General features: G+C 39.2%; 1 protein-coding gene across 5 annotated transcripts in view; it reads right to left on the bottom strand.

Moving 5' to 3' along the window:
• Positions 1-22,021, bottom strand: part of LOC106090166 (tyrosine-protein phosphatase non-receptor type 9) — a 365,847-nt gene that overhangs the window by 4,087 nt on the left and 339,739 nt on the right. For all 5 annotated transcript variants that reach the window (XM_059368239.1, XM_059368242.1, XM_059368240.1 and 2 more), the window contains 4 exons: positions 15,510-16,567; positions 15,246-15,406; positions 2,595-2,824; positions 2,320-2,527 (listed from right to left, as the gene is read on the bottom strand). In XM_059368239.1, the coding sequence (XP_059224222.1) occupies positions 2,320-2,527; positions 2,595-2,824; positions 15,246-15,406; positions 15,510-16,567 (1,657 nt within the window). The remainder of the gene's footprint in view (positions 1-2,319; positions 2,528-2,594; positions 2,825-15,245; positions 15,407-15,509; positions 16,568-22,021) is intronic.

Raw genomic sequence — 22,021 nt, 5'->3', positions numbered from 1 at the left:
CGCACGATACACGTTACTTGTATCGCTGCGAGAATTCTGAAGATATCTGCCACCAAATCTTCAGCCACATCACTACAAATACGCGTGAGGTGAATACTAAGCTGACTGTGATGGTCGATAGAGAAATGATTCCGACCATCAAGTGTCCCAAAATACTTGGCGTCTGATTTGACAGCTCTTACACATTCTCCCCACATGCCACACCAATTTGCGATAAAGTCAAAAGTAGAAACAAGGTCCTCAAGTTACTTGCTGGCAGCAATTGGGGTGCAGACAAAGAAACCTTGTTGACCACGTACAAAACATTTGTTCGGTCTGTGGTAATTTATGCAGCGCCAGTGTGGTCTCGTCAACTTTGTGACACGCACGGGCTGTGTCCTCAGTTCCCATGTGGACCACCTCCAGCAAGAGACAAAGAACCAGTGCGAAGACATAACTACATGCTGTCTAAGCATTACCTTTCCGGCTGTTATCGCAGAGACCATCCAAATCATCATCTTGTGGATAGATATCTACCGCCCAGAAGCCTCAACGTAGATCTACATGATCTAGAGCATGAGGTTCAGCGCTACAAGAGAGAACCGACGTGCAAGATGTATGTTCCGCTTGTAACCGGGGACCGCACAATACACGTCACCTGTTTTAACTGCCCGGCCAGACCCACTCGACTCAGACCCAGATCCCTCAGGACGCTCCCCATCTTAGTCGCAGAGTTCTTGGATCTGGATACTCAACAGAATCAAGCAGACGAAAGATAGAACACAACAAACTCCTACAACAACAACCGAGGTTCCATCGTCCTTAAACACGGCACCCGTCCAATACTCGGTCGGGAAACCGAATATTATAGCCTTTGCTTCGAATCGCTCTTGGCGCCAGGTAGTCTGAGATCTTTCTTAATCTTCCCACATCTAAAGGATCAAGTTGCGACATATGTTCTCCTTTAGCATTCCGGACTCCCTCAGCCTGTGCGCAACCTTGGCAAGACATTTTCAAATTTGGACCTTAATAGGCTGAATAGCACTAAAGTAACTACGACATAGGCCAGTTTTTGGATCTTCCCGAGCTCACTGGTATTAGGTATCCTATCCACAGCCCCTCACCATATATGTCAGTAAATGTCCTATATATCAGCACAGATCAGGAGGCTACCGTGGCGCAGAGATTAGCATGTACGCCTATGACGTCAAGTGCCTGGGTTTAAATCCCGGAGCGAACACCAGCAAATTTGTTAGTTGTAGTTATCCCCTTACTAATGCTGGCTACATTTGTGAAGTATCCAGCCATGTTAAAACTACCAAGTAGTGTCGCTATGCGGCACGCCCTTATCATTGAGCTTAAACATTAATCGGACTGAGACAAGTGTCTAGTAGTATCACCACAGATCCAACAATTGCCGTGTATATCTAGTAAATCATCTTTGGTTTATCTCCTGACTTTCCTCCGAACATTTTTCCTTTTTTAGAACAATATTCAATCGGGAACTGGATTCAGGTTGTTCGACTTCTTGGACAACTGCAAGGTAATTCAGTCCGATACCCATAATCGCAAAATAAACAAGCTCCTTCTTTCTTAGGTTCGTCTTCAATCCATTTCTCGTAGCTTATCTTTCCTTAGTAACCTTTTTCCAATCTTACATATCGCAAAAAAGGATTGGCTCATGGCTACGTTCCCATATGCGATAAATTTCGTGTCATTCCTGTTACGAGATCTAATATGAACTTGAGGCATTTACCTTGTCACTGGTCTACCCGTCGTACCATTTCCTAAGCTTACATTGTCAACAACAATGTCTCTGTTGAGATCATCCGCAGAGGGAGCTTCCGTGGGTAGTGCGATATTGTAATCGATGACCTCATTCCGGCTGCTAGAAAAACGAACAACGTTGAAAGTCTAGTGTACCCTTCTTAGGGAGCTAGGCATGCTTGGATCATCAGAGAACACTATAGCAACCTATTTAGATTAACTACAAATTTTCCACGAATCTGTCCGGGGTAACACCCACCCAAAATTTTGCCCATAGAGGATAGGTCACAATTGTACGATATCTCAAAAACAATTTTGAAATTAATGGAGCCGATTTGGGGATTTTAATTTGGACAAGTTGTCACATTCATATCGGGAGAGTTGAATTATGTTTTTATTTGAAAATACTTTGAAGTTAAGTAACATTTTTAGTTTTACGGTCCACATAAAAGCTTTAGCTGTGGACAAAATATCGTTCTGCAGAGTGGTAATGATACTGTGGACATTGGGTAGGTCGGTCGCTTATATTCCCTTCCCTCTTAAAAAAAATGTGCCATTATGCAGCGCTCTTACCTGTTCTTCCTATACCCGCACTGCAATGTACAACAATTGGGGGTCCTCTAGGATGTCCAGCCCATGTATCACCCAGCGCCTGTACCATTTGAGCCTGTTTCTCGCGTACTTTTTGTAAAAATGTTATCATGGCCATAGCAGAACTAGGCACACCATAATCGGGCCAGCTGGTAAATTGCCAATGTGATACATTTCTTACTTCATCAGTCTGTAAATATGATAAAAAGAATTAAAAAAAAAAATAAAACTCAAATATATGAAATCGCCTGCGTTACCTTTGTATTTCTCAATTCTAATGAGGCTACTGTATAATCTTCATTAGTTTCTATACTAAGTGTTCGCACATGGAAATTTCCAAATTCTAAGGAACTATTTTCGGCTGGTTCCCAATATTGACCGCATTTAACGCGTCCACGTTCCATAACACGTGTTGTCATAACTATAACTAAACAATGTTGCTCCCAGATCATGCGCCAGAAATCTTGGGATGTCTTTGGTAATGGGCCTGTAACAAGAATTTGATTAAAAATCATTAAAAATTTAAGTTTCAATTTAAAAAGGACAACATTATTACGTGTAATTAAGAAAAATTAAATCGTTATTTTAATACTTTGTCCTTTCATTCTCTCTTTTGTTATCCTTTTAGCCTACCACTTAAATATTTGTCTAAATGTTTACTCTAACCAACTGTCATAACAAGCCATTAATCATGCGACAATTCTTAATGGCAACGACCAACAAAACGTGGGTCAAGGTCAAAGTGATACAAATAACGCGCAATACCCCCTCCCCCCCCAAAAAAAAAACAAGGGCGACAACAAACGACGACATAACAGAAATATGGAAATTTGACATAGAAAACAAATAACAAGAATGTCCTTAAAAGCGAGAGAGAGATTACAAGAAACCACACCCATGGAGATATAGGCAAGAAGTTGCTGTAAGTTCAATTTTACACACACATTTATTAGTGTCTTTTGTTGTAGATTATTAAACAAATTATTTGTCAAGGTAGTTGCTATAAAAAATTTAAAATTCCCATTTCTAATGGAAAGGTTGTCAACATTTTAATTCCGTAGAAAATTTTGGCAACATTTTTTTATAAATTTTCTGAAAAATTGTTAAAATAGGAAATTTTATTTTTTTTATATGAGAGTGAGGTGAACGCCGATATATCAGATTCGTGCTCTAGTCTCAAGTACCTTCCATTTGAGCCTAATATTGCCAATAAAGGTTTATATTTCCATTTGGTGAGTTTTAGAGGTGGAGCGCCCTCTAGATATCCACCCAACATTTCTGTTTTTTGAGTTATTAAAATAGGCAAATTTTGCGCTACTCACATTAGGAGGGAAACCACCGCTGTACATTATTTTCTTTCTCTGTTGATCTCGTATGGATTCGAACGCAGGCGTTCAGCGTCATAGGCGGACATGTCAACCTCTGCGCTACGGTGAATTATTATAAACAAACTAAATTTCGCTAAAATTGGCCCAACAATCTCAAATTTTGATATCAAATTTGTATTCTACTCCCCATACATTTCATTTGAATACCATATTGCCCCGATCGGTCCACTTTTATTTTTGGCTGGTACTTTTGGGATATCAAAAAATTATATAGCCTATTGCTCTTTCCAGACCACCCGCCATAATCTGTGAAAATTTCAAAGTAATCGGTTCAGCCGTTTTTGAGTCTATACGGAACAAACAAATTTACAAACCCACAAACACAAATAAATTTTTATATATATAGACTAGCTGGATAGGTCCCGCTCCGTTGCGCCTCCTTTCAAACTCTTATTTTATCTAAACCCTATACTGGCACGGTCAGAAAATAGGTCCTGTTTGAGGTGCTGGTAAGGCCTTTAAGGTATTTCGCTCCAATGATATCATATTGATGCTCTACCCCCAAATACCTTTCCTTTGAGCCCTATATTGGTCGGTAAATATGTCCGGTATGGGGGTATTTTTGACGGTGAGGTGAACGCCGATATATCAGGTTCATGCTCTAGTCTCAAATACCTTCCATTTGAGCCTAATATAGCCATTAATGGTTTATATTTCCATTTGGCGGATTTTAGAGGTGGAGCGCCCTCTAGATATCCCACCCAACATTTCTGTTTTTTGAGTTATTAAAATAGGCAAATTTTGCGCTATTCACATTAGGAGGGAAACCACCGCCTGGATTCGAACGCAGGCGTTCAGCGTCATAGGCGGACATGTCAACCTCTGCACTACTGTGGGTTATTATAAACAAATTAAATTTCGCTTAAATTGCCCTAACCATCTCCGAGATCTGGCGTTTTTAAAAATGGGGTAAAGAGAGGGTCCGCCCTTTAAAATTGGATGTTAGATCTACTTCATTCTCTTGATTTTGGTGGTGTATTAGAGTAGCCAAACCTAAAAATCAAATTGAAGCTACATATTGCTATAGTTGGTATATATGTGTGGTTAAGGGGGAGTTTATGAGGTGAGGCATCTCTGAAACACTTGGCCATATAACAGATATCCGATTTGAGCCCCTTTTTGTCATAGCTAACAAATCTGTCCAATTTGAGGGGTATGTACGGAATGGAGCGGCCACCTTAGCCCTGAAAAATATCAGTATCAATCAGTATCAGTAATTTCAAATTCCGTTTATATGTGCCCTAATTGTTATTGGTTAAGGGGGAGTTTAGGGGGTGAGACGATTCCCAAACACTTGGCCTCAAAATAGGATATCAAATTCGTTCTGTACTATCAAATACCTATTATTTATTGCCGTAGAAGGCAAACATGGCAGGTTTGAAGGGAGTTTAAGGGGCGTGCTAGAGCACAATTTTGTTTGAGTCACATAATGTCAGGTATTTTGAAGGTGGCTATCAAGATATTCAGGGCTACGGGTCTCGTTCAGATCCACACTAATTAATTTTTTTTGTACTGGTTATCTACGTTCAAAATTATATTTCAAAGTTGCCACCTAGGATAGCATATTTTTAGAGATCCGTAGGTCCTCCTGTGTCTATACCAATTCGAGGAGTGTACCCTACAACCAAAGACACTTTATTGCTGTCCTATTCTATCATTATCGGTCTTCATATACACGGCCTTACATTTGTATACAATATGTTCTCAATCGCCCTACATGACAGTTTGGTGTTGTTTTTTTGGGAGGAGAGGGTCAGTCCCCCCGACGCTGCGACCCAAAAGACCATTTATTTGAGTCCTTTATTGTCGCGATCTACATGATTCGAACTCTACTGTCATAGACCTTTTCTAATTTCCATATTATCCCGACCGAACTACACATCCTATTGAAGGGTATTTAGTGGACGGGCCGGTCCCAGACTCTGCCAAATGTGTAACCCAGATTCGTAGTCAACTCCCAAAGATCTTTCTTTTAATACCCATTTTATGACATTGGACATTCATGCCCGCTTTGGGAGTTTTGGGATTGGGGACATTCCGTAGACACCTTGGACCAAATTCTTATAGCAGATGTGTACTCAACTTCCAAACACCTTACATTTGTTACCTATATTGTCCCAATCGGTAAAAATGTCCTCTTGAGGGGTTTTGGGGTTTGAGGCCGCCTTAAATACTAGGGAATAAATTTTTATGTCATATGTCATGTTGATATCCATGTTGTCCCAATCGATAAATATGTCCTGCTGGGGGTTTTGGGGATGTGGAGGCCTCTCACACACCGAGGAATACATTTTTATGTCAGATTTGCATTCTTCCTTTTAATACCTTTTATTTGATACCCATATTGCCCAAAGCGGTAAGAGTGTCCTGTTGGGTGCTGTTTCTGGTGATAATTTAATGCCAAGTTCGCACTCTTCTCTTAAATACCTTTCATTTGATACCTATATTGTCCCAATCGGTAAACATGTCCATTCGGGTGGGTTTTGGGATCGGGCGTCCCCCTAGGTTATTTGAACCCAAAATTTCATACCAATTTCCTGTTTTTGGGGTACCGTTATACCCATATTGCCGAAAGCGGTAAAAGTGTTCCATATTGTCCCAATCGGTTAACATGTCCATTCGGGTGGGATTTGGGATAGGGCGTTCCCAGGTTATTTGACCCCAATATTTTGTACCAATTCCATGTTTTTGGCATGCAAAATTTCGCTTAAATCGGTACAGCCATCTCCGAGATCTGGCGTTTTTGAAAATGGCGGAGGGTTCGCCCCCCTTCAGATATCATTTCCACCGGTACTCAAACTCTATCATCTGTGAAAATTTCATGAAAACCGGCTCAGTTGTATTTGAGTCTATACGGAACAGACCAACAAAGCGTAACAACTTCATTTTTATATATAGAAGACTAGCTGAACCCAGTTCGCCTTATCTTACACCAGGCAAATATAATAGATAACGATGCCATATTTGTATTTTATAGATTATTGCTTCATTTTATAAAAAACACTCGTATTTTATCTTAATGTACAGTTCCAAAAGATGGCGCTGAAATGAAAGTTCGTGATACTCTCTACTCGTGCTTTGGAGTAGCTTCGAACCCATACAATTGATCATCATCTGGTCCCGGCACGGGATAGCTGTGAGCACCTCATAGGCTGGAACATTGAGGTCCGAGCTGTGTGGTGTTCATTGCTGTCACGAGAAGCCTGCAGTCGCAAGCAATCAGCGTTATCGAGTGAAGAGTCTCAGTTAGAGGCCGTGCGGCATCGGCTTTTGCACAAATTCTGACTGCCTATCATGCTCGATATGATAAGGTGAGATTTTGGCGCCTTTAAATAACCAATGGCCACCATGTTCCCGCCAATATCGGTCCTTTGAACAGGAACGAACTTGCTCACCTACAGAAGCTTGACGAGGATCGACACCTCCACATGAAAATGTGGTAGCTGTTTTCAAATGACTCCGTGACTACCTATCACACTAATTACCATATTAAAAGATTTTCTGGGCCAAAGAACTAGTTATTTGGTGGCCATGTTAGCATGAACACCTGTTCTGCTGAACGCCTGGGTTCCAAACTTGGCGAGAACATTGGAATATATTTTGTGGTAATTGTTCCCTTACTTATGGTGGCAACACTTCATAGCAATTGAACCATGCACATGCAATGCATTGCAAATTTGCTCATGAACATACTTCTCACATATCAATGAGTGCTGTTCGATTCAAATTTTAAGCTTAATGATTAGGGGCCTCCTTTTTATAGCCGAGTCCGCACGACGTGCCTTAGTACGACACCTCTTTTAGGAGAATTTTGTACATGACATAGTACCACACAAATTTGTTAAGTTATTCTAGCCAGGATTCGAACCGAGGCTTTTAGCGTCATAGGCGGAGATGCAGACTCTCCGCGAAGGTGGCCACCAACTTGGCCCAAAATTAAGACGATAGGTTCGTACTTTGCTTTCAAATACCTTTCATTTGAATAACACAGTGTGTTGATGGGTCAATATGATTGATCGACTGTTTTGGGATGAAGTGGTCTCCCACACATTTGACCATAATATAGACATCAGAATTCTTACACTTGACCGCAAATTTGAATTTCGCACTCCCCTCAAAAATACATATCACTTGATTCCCACATTATCATGGATGGTCAATTAATCCATTTGAGGTGTTTTTAAGAGCTAAAGGACCACCTATACGCTCGGACACAAATTTTATCATATTCGTAATCTACTTACAAATACCTATCATTTGAAACCCATATAGCCATGATCGACTAATATGCCCATTTGGGGAGTGTTGGAGGCCGGGCGACGGAATCCTATTAACAAATTTCCTCATAAACAAACTTCCAATATGCATGGCGAAGTTTTGGGATTGGGTGACCTGGGGACTTGGAGCATGTAGTGTTTTATTCCGACTTTCAACAACTGTGCCAAGTACGGTCCAAATCGGTCTATAACTTAATATAGCTCCCATATAAACCGATCTCCCGATTTGACATACTAGACACGTATGTTGAAGGTCATGAGAGAAGCCGTTGTAAAAAATTTCTGACAAATATTTCGAGGTGTTACAAACAGAATGACGAAATTAGTATACCCCCATCCTATGGTGGAGGGTATAAGAATGTCTCTTTAAAATCCAACCGAACCACTGTTGTTTAGTGCAAAGCTGTGTAATTAGTTTAGCGGTTTATCTTTTGGCCAAAGTTGGTAGGTGGTGGCTGATTGAATTAAATATCAATTACTGCTTTACAGGTACCCAAGATTAGATTCTTTTTATCCTGTTTTATGGCTTTTATAGCCGACATTTGCATCAAGAGCACATACAAAGTACCATTCAAGAACATACACCAAGTTCTTATAGACTTAGCAAGGTATTAAGAAAATTCCACCAGAAAAGCAAAAAAAAAAAATCAATATAAGAACACATTCTGCAAGGAAAACCAGGAAAGAAGAATAGACAAGAGGATAAAGAGAAAAAAGGAGAAGATATACAAGGACGTTCATTAACATAAAAATTCTACAACACAAAATGGCAAAGTGGGTGGACTTAGAAGAGGGCCTCGCAGCCATCATTCTGGGTGCATGTACCTCAACCACACTAAGCTCTAGAAGTTGGCAAGAAAACGATGATGGCATAAAAGACGTGTCGCCGCCAACTATGCGACCACTATGGCGCGACATTGCCACTCTCCGTACATTTTCACACACACACACACACGTCACACTGTGTGGTCTTCCAGCGCCTAGTGTTTTGTTTGCAAGAACAAGTTAGAGACGAAGAAAAAGTTTACCATCAAAAAAAGAGAACGAGAAAAGGCAGAGAATATTTGCGGTTCCAGCGAGGAGTTAGTAGTTCTTAATATCTTTTTCATATTTAATGAACAAAATGAAAGAGAATTTTAATATGTTTTGAATATGTTAATGAACACACTTTGAAAAGTGGAAAATCCCAGAGAAGTCGTTTATTAGTCTGGCTTAAAGGTGATGATGTGAATAGCAGTAAAGGAAGGATGCCAATAATTGGCTTCTACAGGGTTTCAAATTTAGAAAAAAATATATTAATATTGTATAATTTTCCTTGTATTAATTCTACTTCATTCGGGTTAGGTTTGAACTGTAATATGGCACTAGGTTTGTTGTTTAATATTTACAGCATACTTTTAGGCGCTGTATATAAATATACCAGTTTCGTTATTTATTTAGACATCTGTTTCAAAACTTATATCAGCAATAACAGTTTTATTGAATGAATTTTAATCGCAGTTATCAACAGCATTCGTTGTGACATAGGGTCCCAAGCAAAAATAATTAAAAATACGTCGCCCATAAGCAAACAATGTTGTTTGTTTTATCTTCTTTGGTAGGTTCATCAAGACAACTACATACATATCCACTATGTACATAGTATATTTGTTAGTCATAGTTGTAGGTCCTCCTTTAATGCTCTGTCGTCGCATTGCAAAAACAGACATAACTATGATGGCAAAGGTAAAAGTAAATAATACGTTAATGTACACCAAAGCTAGCCAGCAACCAATGGTCTGGTACTCCTACAACATTCACCCGTTCATTTCTTTGATGAAGTCTTTAAACGACCGACCCTGAGTCAGTCGTAGGTTACTAAGGCAAATAGGGATAGGAAGACAACAAGAGTGAGAGAGAGACAGAGAGAAGGGGACATTGGTGTTTGAATGATGGTGATAATAGAAAATTGTGACAGCAAATAATGTCCACAACAACAAAAAAGCCATCAAACTAACCAACCAACCAACCCAATGAACCAAACAAAGCTCTACTACCGTGGGGCACCATCACCATTGGCAATAGTAATAAATGGATGTCGTCCTTGTGCATGAAAACATGTTGATTTTGTTGGCTATTTGTGTTTAGACGACAGATTAGGGTCAGTTCCACTGGCTATGAGAGTGTGGTCGTATATTTATTTTGTTTTGCCTTTGGCTTATTTATATATTCTCTCTGTCTTCGCACTGCAGCAAATGGAGGACACTAGATAAATAAACATGTGTAATATCGGGGTAAGAGACAGGAGGACGGGCGGACGACTTGACTTATGACAAATACCAGTTTTTGGAAAATAATCATCAAGTTATTACTAAAATATTGATGACAAAATTTATTTTAGCAATGGCAATGAAATGGTTTCGTTTTCAAAAAGACTTTCATTGTCCGTTGGAAACTACTTCTTGTGGGATATATTATTGAAATAGGTTTACATTGAAAAACTAGAAATTCCTTTATTGTATTAGAAGTATAAATTTAATTAGTGAAACATTACATTTGGCCCTTAATAGGGGCACAGAGATAAAAGAAAAAAAAATAACTTTGAAACAGTTACAACCAAGATTTGGAGGCGGGAAATTGGTACATATTGGCTTAGGTTAAGATAGGTTAGGTTTAAGTGGCAGTCTGCCATCAGACTCACTTAGACGTTTTCGTCCATTATCATACCAGAGGAACAGAAGAAGGAAGATTCCTTCTAGTTCCTACCGTTGAACCATCCAGATCGTTTTAAAAAGCCCAATAACTTAAGAATGTTCACATCCACTAAATCACACAGGTCCTCAAAGAAATGATAACCTAAAGAGGAACTCCTTGTGACTGTTAGCGCGGTACACACACACAGAAGGTGATCTATAGTCTCTTCTTCCTCGATGTCCCTACAACTTCTGCAAAAGTCGTTGCTGGCAACCTTCAGTCTGTCAGCATGTTTTCCGATTAGACAGTGACCTGTCATGAAGGACACAATGACTGAGACGTCTGTTCTAGCCAATGACAGTCTAGATGAGGCCACGTAGTTTTAGAATGCTCACAGTCCCCTTTTTATGACCATCTATCATTCGTTGCCCTTCGGGCCTGGACCTGAAAACGTAGCTTACATGTCGCTAGAGGCATACCCACAGATTCCAGGATCCCTGGAGTGTGTAAGGTTGTTCCTAGTCTCGCAAGCTCATCTGCTTTAGAATTCCCTGGAATATCTCTGTGGCCCGGCACCCAGTACAGGTGAATTTTGAACTATTCAGCCATCTCGTTGAGAGATTTGCGACAGTCGAGGGCGGTTTTTGTGTTCAGAAATACGTTCTCCAGGGATTTAATGGCTGCCTGGCTGTCTGAGAAGATATCTATGCCAATCGTCGTAATGACATAATATCTTAGCCATTCCACCACTTCCTTAATTGCAAGGATCTCTGCTTGATACACACTGCAGTGGTCGGATAACCTCTTCGATATGACCAGTTCTAGATCATTAGAGTACACCCCAAAGCCCACCTGGTCGTTTAGTTTGGAACTATCCGTACAGAAGTCTATGTAACTTCTGTTACCACGGATATCGTAGTTCCAATCGGATCTATCAGGAATAGTGGTACAGTAATTTTTAATTTCAAAAAGCGGCTTAGGTAGGGTGTAATCCACACTGCCTGGAACATCGGATGTTATATTAAGGATAACAGTGTCCGTAGCCGTCACATGATCAATGAGAAAGCTCCCTTAACCTCAACCGGCAGTGGTCGCTGCAATTTGGGTAGCCACAATGTCCAGAGGCATAAGATGTAGCATTAAATTCAGTGCATCAGATGGTGTCGTCCTCAGTGCGGCTGTGATGCACAAACAAGCTATTCTTTGGATCCGGTTAGTATTGAGCATTAGGTGGATTTTTGAAGCGCCGTCCACCAGACCACAACGAACATGGCTTCATTGTTTTGGAATTTTACGACAATCATATATATTATTCAACGGCCAAGAGTTTTATAAAGGAGGTTTTGTGGTACATATTACGGCCAATTGGCTGAATGGTTTTTAACGAAATTGGCATCAATCGAAAGACATTTTTCCAGAGAAGCGACGAATTTATATAAATATTAATTTTCCTTAAAGAAAAGCCATTAAAACGAGGAAATATTTTTTTTTTAAGAAGAAGCCTTAACACAACAAATTGAAAGATATTTTTCCAGAGATCCAAAGGGTTAGGTTAAAATGAGGGTGCAGATATTAATCTGCCCCATACCACTATAGACATACACCTAAGGCAGTAATCGGTTTGTAACCTCGAAAAAAAAATCAATGTTAGGAATTCTGGCTACTTACAAAATCCTTGTTTTTTATGCCACGTCCCTAGGTTGATTCATGTTTTGTATTGTGTCCCCTCCTAAGTGCCGGTATGTGATAGGCGCGAAAGCCGAGCAATGACAAAGGAAATGCTCCAACGTCTCATCATCTTCTCCGCATGCCCTACACATGCTATCACTTGCCGCACCGATTTTACATAATTGAGCTCGTAGTCCTATGTGTCCCGTTATGATACCAATAGCTATACTGAGCTCCTTCCTACTTCCTTTTAGTAATAGCCTCGTCTTCTCACGATCTGGATTCCCCCATAGGATTTTCGCCGTCCTATCGATCGTTTCGCTGTTCCACAGGGTTGCATTCGCATTCATCGCCCACGCCCGTGCTGCGCCGACCCGAAAGGCTTCGGGTTAACCAAGTTTATTGACGGCAGTCTTCTTGCCTTCACCGCCAAATTGTCTGCCCTTTCATTTCCCCTTACTCCGTTATGGCCCGGCACCCAAACGATGAGGGTTTTGCCATCCTCAGAGAAGGCGTTAATCTGCTTCTTACATTCCAAGACTGTTCGTGACCTTACCGTCCTGGTTGTTATTGCCCTTAGGGCAATTCTAATGTCCGTAAAGATGTTCACATTCGACGTCCTCGCGTAAGCACCACACCACCTCACGCATTCCGTGATCGCACGGATCTACGCTTGTAGGACCGTATTATGGTCAGACAGTCTAAAACAGATCTCAGTCTCTGGGTTCTCAATGTAGACCCCCAGGCCCACTCACCCAGCTTTGATCCCTTTGTGTAACATAATCTTTCAGATGGCAATACTAGGGTTCCGCTGGCAGCTGTGCCTCGCACTCAAACTCAAGGTTCATCTCAGGTATCCGTTCGAAAACCTCTACCCTTAATCTCACACTTAATCTGTATGTCAATGGGTATCGCCGCACCTAAGCCAGGACAACTTGATCTCTGAACCCGTTACATGGTCTTTAAGTTGCACTTTTTCTCCTGAAGCATAAGTAAGTATTGGTCTCATCACGCTCCTGTAGAGCCAGAGGACTATCCTCGGATTTAGGCCCCTTTCGAGCCTACGGCCTACATAATGCCCAACTTTTGTGAGCCCTCTGTAGTTTCCTAATGTGACATCTCCAATTCCGTTTCCTGTCCAAGTTCACACCTAAGTATTTGACCTTGTCGTATATCAAAATCGTTCTATTGGGAAACCGTGGTGCGTCAAATTGGCCCACCTTCGTCTTCCTCGTGAACAGGCATGCTTCAGTCTTCTCTGGGTCTAGCCCATCTTCTGCATAGCTGGTTCGGATCCTTATCCCTTAGAAAAATGATTACATCATCTGCATAGCAGGCGGGTTCAAATCCCTCCTCAGTCATCATAATAGGTTATTATGGTGGTCACTCATAGGAGTGGCGATAAAATGCCTACCTGTTCCTTAGCATATGGTGTATCCAGTCTCTAAAGACTGGGTCCACCGGTACTGGTCAAAGGAAAAAAAATTAAGGATTTTGTGAGTAGAACGAAATGCCCTCCTAAAAATTGTCTTTTTCGAGGTTACTTTTTAATTTTTAGAGTGAACAACAAGCCGATTACTGGCTGAGGTGTATTTTGCACCGATTTTGTTCATAGTGTCATCGGGTGGATTAATATCTGCACCCTCTTTTCAACCTAACCTAAACAATTGTGCATGGGCAACCGTGGCTATTAACCTCCTCATTGTCTTACTTGGACCTCTTAGATCGGGTGTAATTCTATTGAGTTTTCTTGATGTACTCAATGCTTTTTTCCTATGGCCATAATGTGTACATCCATTATTAGAATAGGACAATCAAATCTACGCCTTCGCGCTATAGGAATGGCTTCTGTCTCCGCTGCAGCGAGCGTCGGCCTTTTTGATGTAAGCCATGTGAGAATTCTTCGCTACTACTGCACATTGAGTACATGTACCAGAATATAATCCCATGGGTTTGGAAATAGTGTCAACATGTGCTATTGTGTCCGCCACTGCTTTATGGGGTCGGAAATGGATATTTCTATATGTTACAAATGGAATGACAAAATGAATATACCCCCGTCCTTCAGTGGTGGGTAAAACATATATAAGTCACGGCAAACAGCCGATTCTATGCATCCGTTTTAAACGATGGAATTATCATCCTTCAAGGGGTGCCGCCTCAGTAGGTGTGTTTCGTCGTTTTTATACCCTCGCCAATGGGATAGAGGGTATAGTAATCAAGTCATTTCTTTTGTAATACCGCGAAATATTGATCTTCGACCCTATATAGTATATAGGGTCGATCTTGGTCATCATGGCATTTAAAATCTATCTAGTCATTTCCGTCCGCCAGCGGAAATCATCGGGCGGATCTGAAAATAATACAGTTAGGGAAGCCTAAGCGGTGAACAACGATCAATTGCGATATTTGAGACCATTCACCATAACCCCTGAAGATGTAAATATCCCTCGGCAAACCAGAGTAGTTAGTAATACGCTTCGACAGATGCAGCCACGTCGATTTCTATTTGGCTGGGATAGTGCCAACGTGTTAGAGTTCGAGAAAAATTAATTCTAGAAGTCCCAGATAGTATGCATCGTCCAGAAGATAGCGATACACATTTTGGCCCTTACGTTCTTTTTTCACGTTGTAACTAGGATGGCTTGGTGAGGGGTATAAAACAGGTATTCTGTTACCATAGAGACTCCTTGTGAGTGTTTCAGGTATGCTTCACTTTCCAACATTTCTTTAAAAACCACAAAAGTTGGCCAAAAACAAAAGCTTCGTCACCATAAAGAATACCTATCATTCGTTTACAAATCATCTGACTGTTTGGATATATTCCAATAAAAAACTAAAAACATATGCTATAATCTAGAGAGAGAGAGAGAGAGAGAGAGAGAGAGGGATCACTACATACCTTGAGTTGAAATGTATGCATTTTTCTGTTTGTAACCATCTACAAAATTGGCATTTATATAATCCGATACCTCATCACCACCGACTCGGGATAGAACAACTCGACTGTGGTCATAACAAAGAACATCTGTGTAGCGATTTTTGGTCACGTTATTGCGCATTCTAAACGAAACGAAAAGTGGAGAAAGAAACGATACAGAATGAAAATATCCATACACTAGCTGTGGTTTATGCAAAAATATTTGAGTCTCGAGTTGTAGCTTACCTGGCATGTAGAAACGTGCCATCCGGGGCTCGACTGCGGATTTCGGCATATTCTTTCACCAGACCCTGACGCCCCCGTGTCTTTACCATTTGAACAATTTGTTCAATTGTTTTCGGATCACCCTCTTGGCCAGCCAGACTGTCGTCATCACTGAATCCCGACGAGGCACTACTTGGTGGGTTCTCTGTCCAGAAATCACTGAGACCCGTTGTTGTTGTTGTTCCTGCTGCTGTTGCTGTGTTATTTGTCGCTGATGTGTTGTTTGTCGGTGTTGTTTGGCCAACAACAACACCGCCGCCACCACCACCGGAACCAGCAGTGGCACTACCACTTAAGGCGCTGATACCCGTAACGATGCCGTTCACCACCAAGGGCGTGGAGGAAGCGGAGGAGGACGACGGCGACGTTGCCGTATGCACTAGATCACCGTTGACAATGGTGCCGGCGACAAGGCCGCCGTTAGCTAGACCCACCGCCAACAATTTGGCGTTATTGGGTGACGTACTGTTGTTTAGATTATTTAAATTGTTGGCAATTGGCACTAATGGCGCGGCTGCGATGCTACTAGAATTATTATGATGTCCGTTTAACAGTGATGTTGGTGATGCTGTTGCTGCAGTTGTTGTTGATGTGTTGTTGCTGTGGTTTGTGATATTTTCGTTGGGTTCCGCCAGAAAACGTTGACAATCGCCGTTTGCCACCACTCCGACGGTGTTTGTGATGTGTGATTGGTTGCTCAAACTGTTTTGATTTGCTGCCGCTGTCGCCGCTGTTGCCGCTGACAAACCACCAATGTTGGCGAGCAACTCGTCTTCACGATTCGTCATCGATTTGCGGCAATGCAGCAACCATGTGTTATGCTCAATTTCCAGTGTACCGCCGAGATGTATGGGCAATGCTCTGCGTGGCACGTGTAGGCTCAGCGTAGGCACTGATACAGTGAAAACGCGTTCGCGCAATTTCTCTCGCACAAATAGGCGCAAAATTTTGAAGGGAGCCTTAAACCACAGGGGTGCCGTAACAATTAAAACTTTTTTCAGTCGTGCTGGATAGCCACCCTGAAAGAAAACGGACAAAAAACACAATAATTAAATTAAAATTTGGAAGAATTTCGATGAAGGAAAAACAATAATAAAGGCAATTAAAACAAGGTATGAAAATGATTTACACCAGTGAGGGCAAAGAGATTTTTACCAATGGCTTAAAATTGGCAAAATCAATCTATGCTTGGATTTACTAAATTTCCCTGAACATTCCATTAAGAAACAGGGGATACACTCAACCAAATTTGGCATTCAAAACAGCAAAAATGTTTGCCAAAACAGCAGTTTTTGTCTGCTGAAAATGGGAAAGCAAATAATACATTTGTTTCAGCAAACATAAGGCTGCAGTATTAGCAAACATTGGGGCAGTCAAATCAGCAACAAAATCTGCTGTTTAAAGTACAAAAAACTGCTGAAAAAATAAATGTTATGCTATTTTTTATGTTTGCCAAGCTGTTGTTTCAGCAAACATAGGGCTGCTGTATAAGCAAACATTTGCAGTTTGAGTATACAAGTCTGCTGGAAAAAAATGTGTATTACTTGTTTTGATTACTTAAGACATTTTTAGAATTTTTAAGCCTGCTACTCTGAAATTACAGTACTACTGCTGTAAGAACAGAACTACTGCTACAACAGCAGCAAAATTGTCTACTAATATTTAGCAGACAGTGTTTGCTACTTTCAGCAAACTTTTTTCTTTGAGTGTACATTCAGGTGATATAAACATTCACTGAGACACACATTTACAAATGCGTTTTATTTTTTCTTCTAACACCCCTTCATAATGTTAATGTTTGCTGTATTAGCAAACATTGGGGCAGTCAAATCAGCAAACAAAAACTGCTGTTTTAAGTACAAAAATCTGCTGAAAAAATAAATGTTATGCTATTTTTTTATGTTTGCCTGTTACATGTTTTGATTACATAAAGAATTTTTTGGAAATTTTGTTGGAAGAGATGATTTTAATTTATGGAATATTACTGTAAAGTAGCTACCTGATCCATTCATTGGTATACATTTCGAAATGTGGCTGAGCCCGCTCGCATTTTTTGTTATTGCTCTACTAATGTACACATGACTGGCATGGCATTTTGTATCTACATTTAAAGAAAAAAGGTTATGAAAAGTAGTATACACTCAACCAAATTTGTTATTCAATACAGCAAAAATGTTTGCTAAAACAGCAGTTTTTGTCTGCTGAAAATGGAAAAGTAGACAATTACTCCTGTTTCAGCAAACATAGGGGTGGTGTATTAGCAAACATTTCTTACTGCTCTTTCAGCTAACAAAATCTGCAGTTTGAGTATACAAGTCTGCTGGAAAAAAATGTTTATGCTAGTTTTTATGGTTGCCTTTTACTTGTTTTGATTACTTTAGGCATTTTTTAGGATTTTTTAAGCCTGCTACTCTAAAATTGCAGTACTACTGCTGTAAGAGAAGAACTACTGCTACAACAGCAGCCAAATTGTCTACTAATATTTAGCAGACAGTGTTTGCTACTTTCATCAAACTTTTTTCTTTGAGTGTACATTCAGTGGTGATATAAACATCCACTGAGATACACATTTACAAATGTGTTTTATTTTTCTTCTAACACCCCACCATAATTAAGCAGCAGTCATTTTCAGCAAACAGTTGACTATTCAGCAGGAAGCCTGCTGCTCTGAAATCGCAGTTGTACTGCTACAATAGCAGCAAAATTAACTACTAATGTTCAGCAGACAGTGTTTGCTATTTTCAGCAAACTTTTTCTTTGGGTGTTGTATTGTATTCAATAACTTGATGAAAGATGATTCCAAATTAGGTACCTTCATTTAATTTTTAATTAAAACAAAGCTGTAACCAATTGATTTTCTTCACAAATATATTATTTCAAAGTGGTTTGTGCGTGCCCAATTTTAATATTTAAAAAAAGTCATCACCTTAAGGTACAGGCTGTGACGTAATGTGGTAAGGCGATGCAATGTGGTTTTAAATGCATAATGATAAGGGGGATGGAACTTGGTTCGCTTCTTAGCAGCACACAAAAACCTATTAAAATCTTAACTGTTCACTGACGTAGTCAAAATATGAACGGCTGTTGACGTTTCGTACGCAAACAACTGTTATTGATTTATGATTACTCGATTTGATAACACCAGTGAGTCGATTCACTTTTATTAACTAACCGAAATAATTTGACAAAGGCTTGGTTGATTTTGTCTGTGGGTGTACTTTGAACAATATACTTTCAAGCTCTTTCAGTTTGGAAGAGAAAAATCTTCACTGCACACAAAAAAACTTTCCCTGAACAGAAACCGGTTACATTCACTAAATTTATTGATCGAATTAATTTTTTAATTGAAACTGCTTCAATCACGAAAATGTTAATAGCAATCACAATTTTTCAAAAAAGTGATTGAAAAAAATTCCAACATATTTCTGCAATTTGGCCTATATCGATCAAGATTAGCATATAGCTGCTATATAGACCGATCTATTGATTTAAGGTTTCATTTTTGCAAATGAAACACTTTACAAACAAATGGGCGTAGGTATACATAAACAAAAATCAGCTGACTGTCACTTATTTAATTCCAAAAACGCAGTGTAGACAGTCTGGATTTGTTTTTGGATAAAAATTTTGAAGTAAACGTAATTCAAAGTAATTTCTGAAAAAAAAAATACATTTTGTCAGCGATCGAAATGTGAAGTGAAAAGTTTTGGCCGTTAGTTTATAAAGATTTTGTGTTGCTATTCCTGGCTTTCCTTTTCCATTTGCAATCTCTGATCATTGAGCTCGTCTCGAAAGACAAACAAACAAAAATTGTAAAATTTAGTGATCTTCACCCTAATAGGCAAAAAACTTGAACAATTAAAATATAAAAAATTGGCAAGCCCGTCCGGGATTCGAACCTGTGCACACGGAGCAACAGCGAGAGCTGTTGCCGTTGTCTAACACTTGAAACCATCAATACAACTTCCAACAGATACACAGAATCATGTGTACCACGGAAGTCGTGTAATTGTCGCAGAAAAAATAGTCTGTCATTACACAAAAACACATGCATTGGGGAAAAGTACAGCTAATAGACAGGTTGGTCGAGCGTGGTTAATGTGGTAATTGTATCATAGAGGCGTTTTCGCAATTAAAACGATCCAAATACAACATACCAACGCACGGCCCTTGTAGCCATCACACCTAATATGGTTGAAAAGTATTCTAACCAAAGACGAAACGCGTCCCATAGTGTTTAGTGTGTATTGCTATCTCTGGCTTTCCTTTTCCATTTGCAATTTCCGATCATTGAGCCCGTCTCGAAAGAGAAACAAACATAAAGATTTCAAATAAATATAGCATTGTTATTCTAAAATCTTGCTATTTTCAATCGAAATCATTTAAACAAATATTTATTTGTTCTCTTAGATTTCATTATAAGTGAAATGAAAACAACAACTATTTAGCTGATGTAAACTACAAGGGTGTGCTAAAAATTGCTCATTACTGTTTGGTTATGCAGCTTTCACATTGTTGCATTATTGTCGCTTGAAATCATTTTCCAGGAATATTTGTTCACACATCAAAGCGAGAAAACGCGCCGCAATCACCCGACAAGAATGATGGCTTTCATAGCGTATACATAAGAATATATGGTAAATAATACCATTGTCACGATTGCATTTAAATTTACTGTTGTTTCTTTTTTTCGAATGAATTGATTGTTTAGCAATATCGGAAACAATCGTCATTTTTCAAACACCACAAATCTTTGTAATATACCATATTGTAGCAACCACATCAATTACTTGTGTTGTTTTTGTTTGATGTGCATGCGCTTGTTTTTGTTTAAAAATAAAATTATACAATAACTTTCGATGAATCGTCCATCTATCCATTCAAACATCTATCATTAAGTGTGGGAGGTTCAGATGAATGATGTATTTCATTTTTAGATAATTCGAAAGGTAACAAAGGAAAAATTATCGTAACAAATATGGTGTTTGGTAAATGAACATTTACATATTTAAATATAAACAAATTGCCCCGAAGCAAATAACAGATGTTTAAGTGATAAATATGGTGAAATAGACTTGAATATCAATATACAGTCGTATGAATGTCTAATGTTTGTATTAAGACCACTTGGAAAAATAAGTTGAACCGTGTTATATTCGGCTGGGGCGAATCTTATATACCCTTCACCATAGATCGCACTTGTCCAGTTAATTGCCCGGTATCTCTTTATAGGCCAGCTATATCAATCAGGTTATGGACCAATTTCAGCCATACACTCAGAAAATGCTTCTTGTAACTATGAGTTTATTACATAATACATGTAAGTTCATGATATTTATCCACGATTAGTTAAAAATTCTTGAAGAGTTAAAAAATTAACTATGTACAAATAAAATTAACTGTTCATTAGTATAGATATAATAGCTGACAACTTTGGTGGAGTTACTAATTTTCCTTAAACGATTATTTTTTAAATAAGCGAGAACTTTGATAAATATGGGTAAAATAATACCTTCGTTGATGATACATTTTCTGAAATATATTAATGAATGAACTACTAAATGCGATTTGAATTTTTATTTCAATATAACTAAAATATTGATTGTCATTTCCATTTCTTGAATTCATAAATACATGCTCGAACTTAAGAACAGTTTAATAATAAACTACCTTTCACTGGTGAGACATTGTGTCTATAAGTAGAATATGTCAAACAAAATAGCATGTCCATCTTTAAAGAAAAATGATTAAGCAAATGTGTCACATTCAAACATTACTGATGTGGATGAGCGTTTGCTTTGTAAACGGAAAGTTCTTGGTTCAATTCTCGGCTGTGGCAAAAGGTAAAATTTTATTTAATTTATAATTCCAATGTTTCATATAAGATTTGTCTTCTTCAAAAGCGATTGAGACTGGGGGGGTTGGAGACAAGCGGAACTAAATGTGTTGTGAAAAACAGATGTGTTCGCAAATCTCTAATTGAATGCTCCGAAGAGTTGGAAAAAATATAGACTTTTTTTTTATTTTATCTTTCAAATTCAATGCCGGCTAGTTCATATTTTACTTGTGGGAAGTGAACTTATTCTATGTATATACAATTCCATAGCTGTTAAGAAATTATTGAACTAACAATGAGCGCATAATTCTTTAGCACTATAGAAAATTTAATGTTTCCCAAATTCGGTTTTAACTAGAGATGAGGTTCAAAATTTTTTTAGTGTACTTGGTGTGGATGTTGGAGTCCCTAGTAGAGTCATTGCGCAAAATTTCAACTAATTAAGACAAGAACTACCCCCTTTAAGCGCTCAAGAAGAGCAATCGGGAGATCAGTGTATATGGGAGCTATATCAGGTTTTTAGACCGATTCCATTGTTGGCATGTACGAGGGTTGCCATTTATATTTCGGGATTAGAGAAGACAAAAACAAATATTAATAGTCGAAAATCGCTTTTCGCTGTTTCAAAATATTCCCT

This window comes from Stomoxys calcitrans, chromosome 4 (assembly GCF_963082655.1).
Source record: "Stomoxys calcitrans chromosome 4, idStoCalc2.1, whole genome shotgun sequence".
NCBI classification, from domain to species: domain Eukaryota; kingdom Metazoa; phylum Arthropoda; class Insecta; order Diptera; family Muscidae; genus Stomoxys; species Stomoxys calcitrans.
The sequence above is the reverse complement of the archived record's forward strand: the minus strand, read 5'-3'. Positions and strand labels throughout refer to the sequence as shown.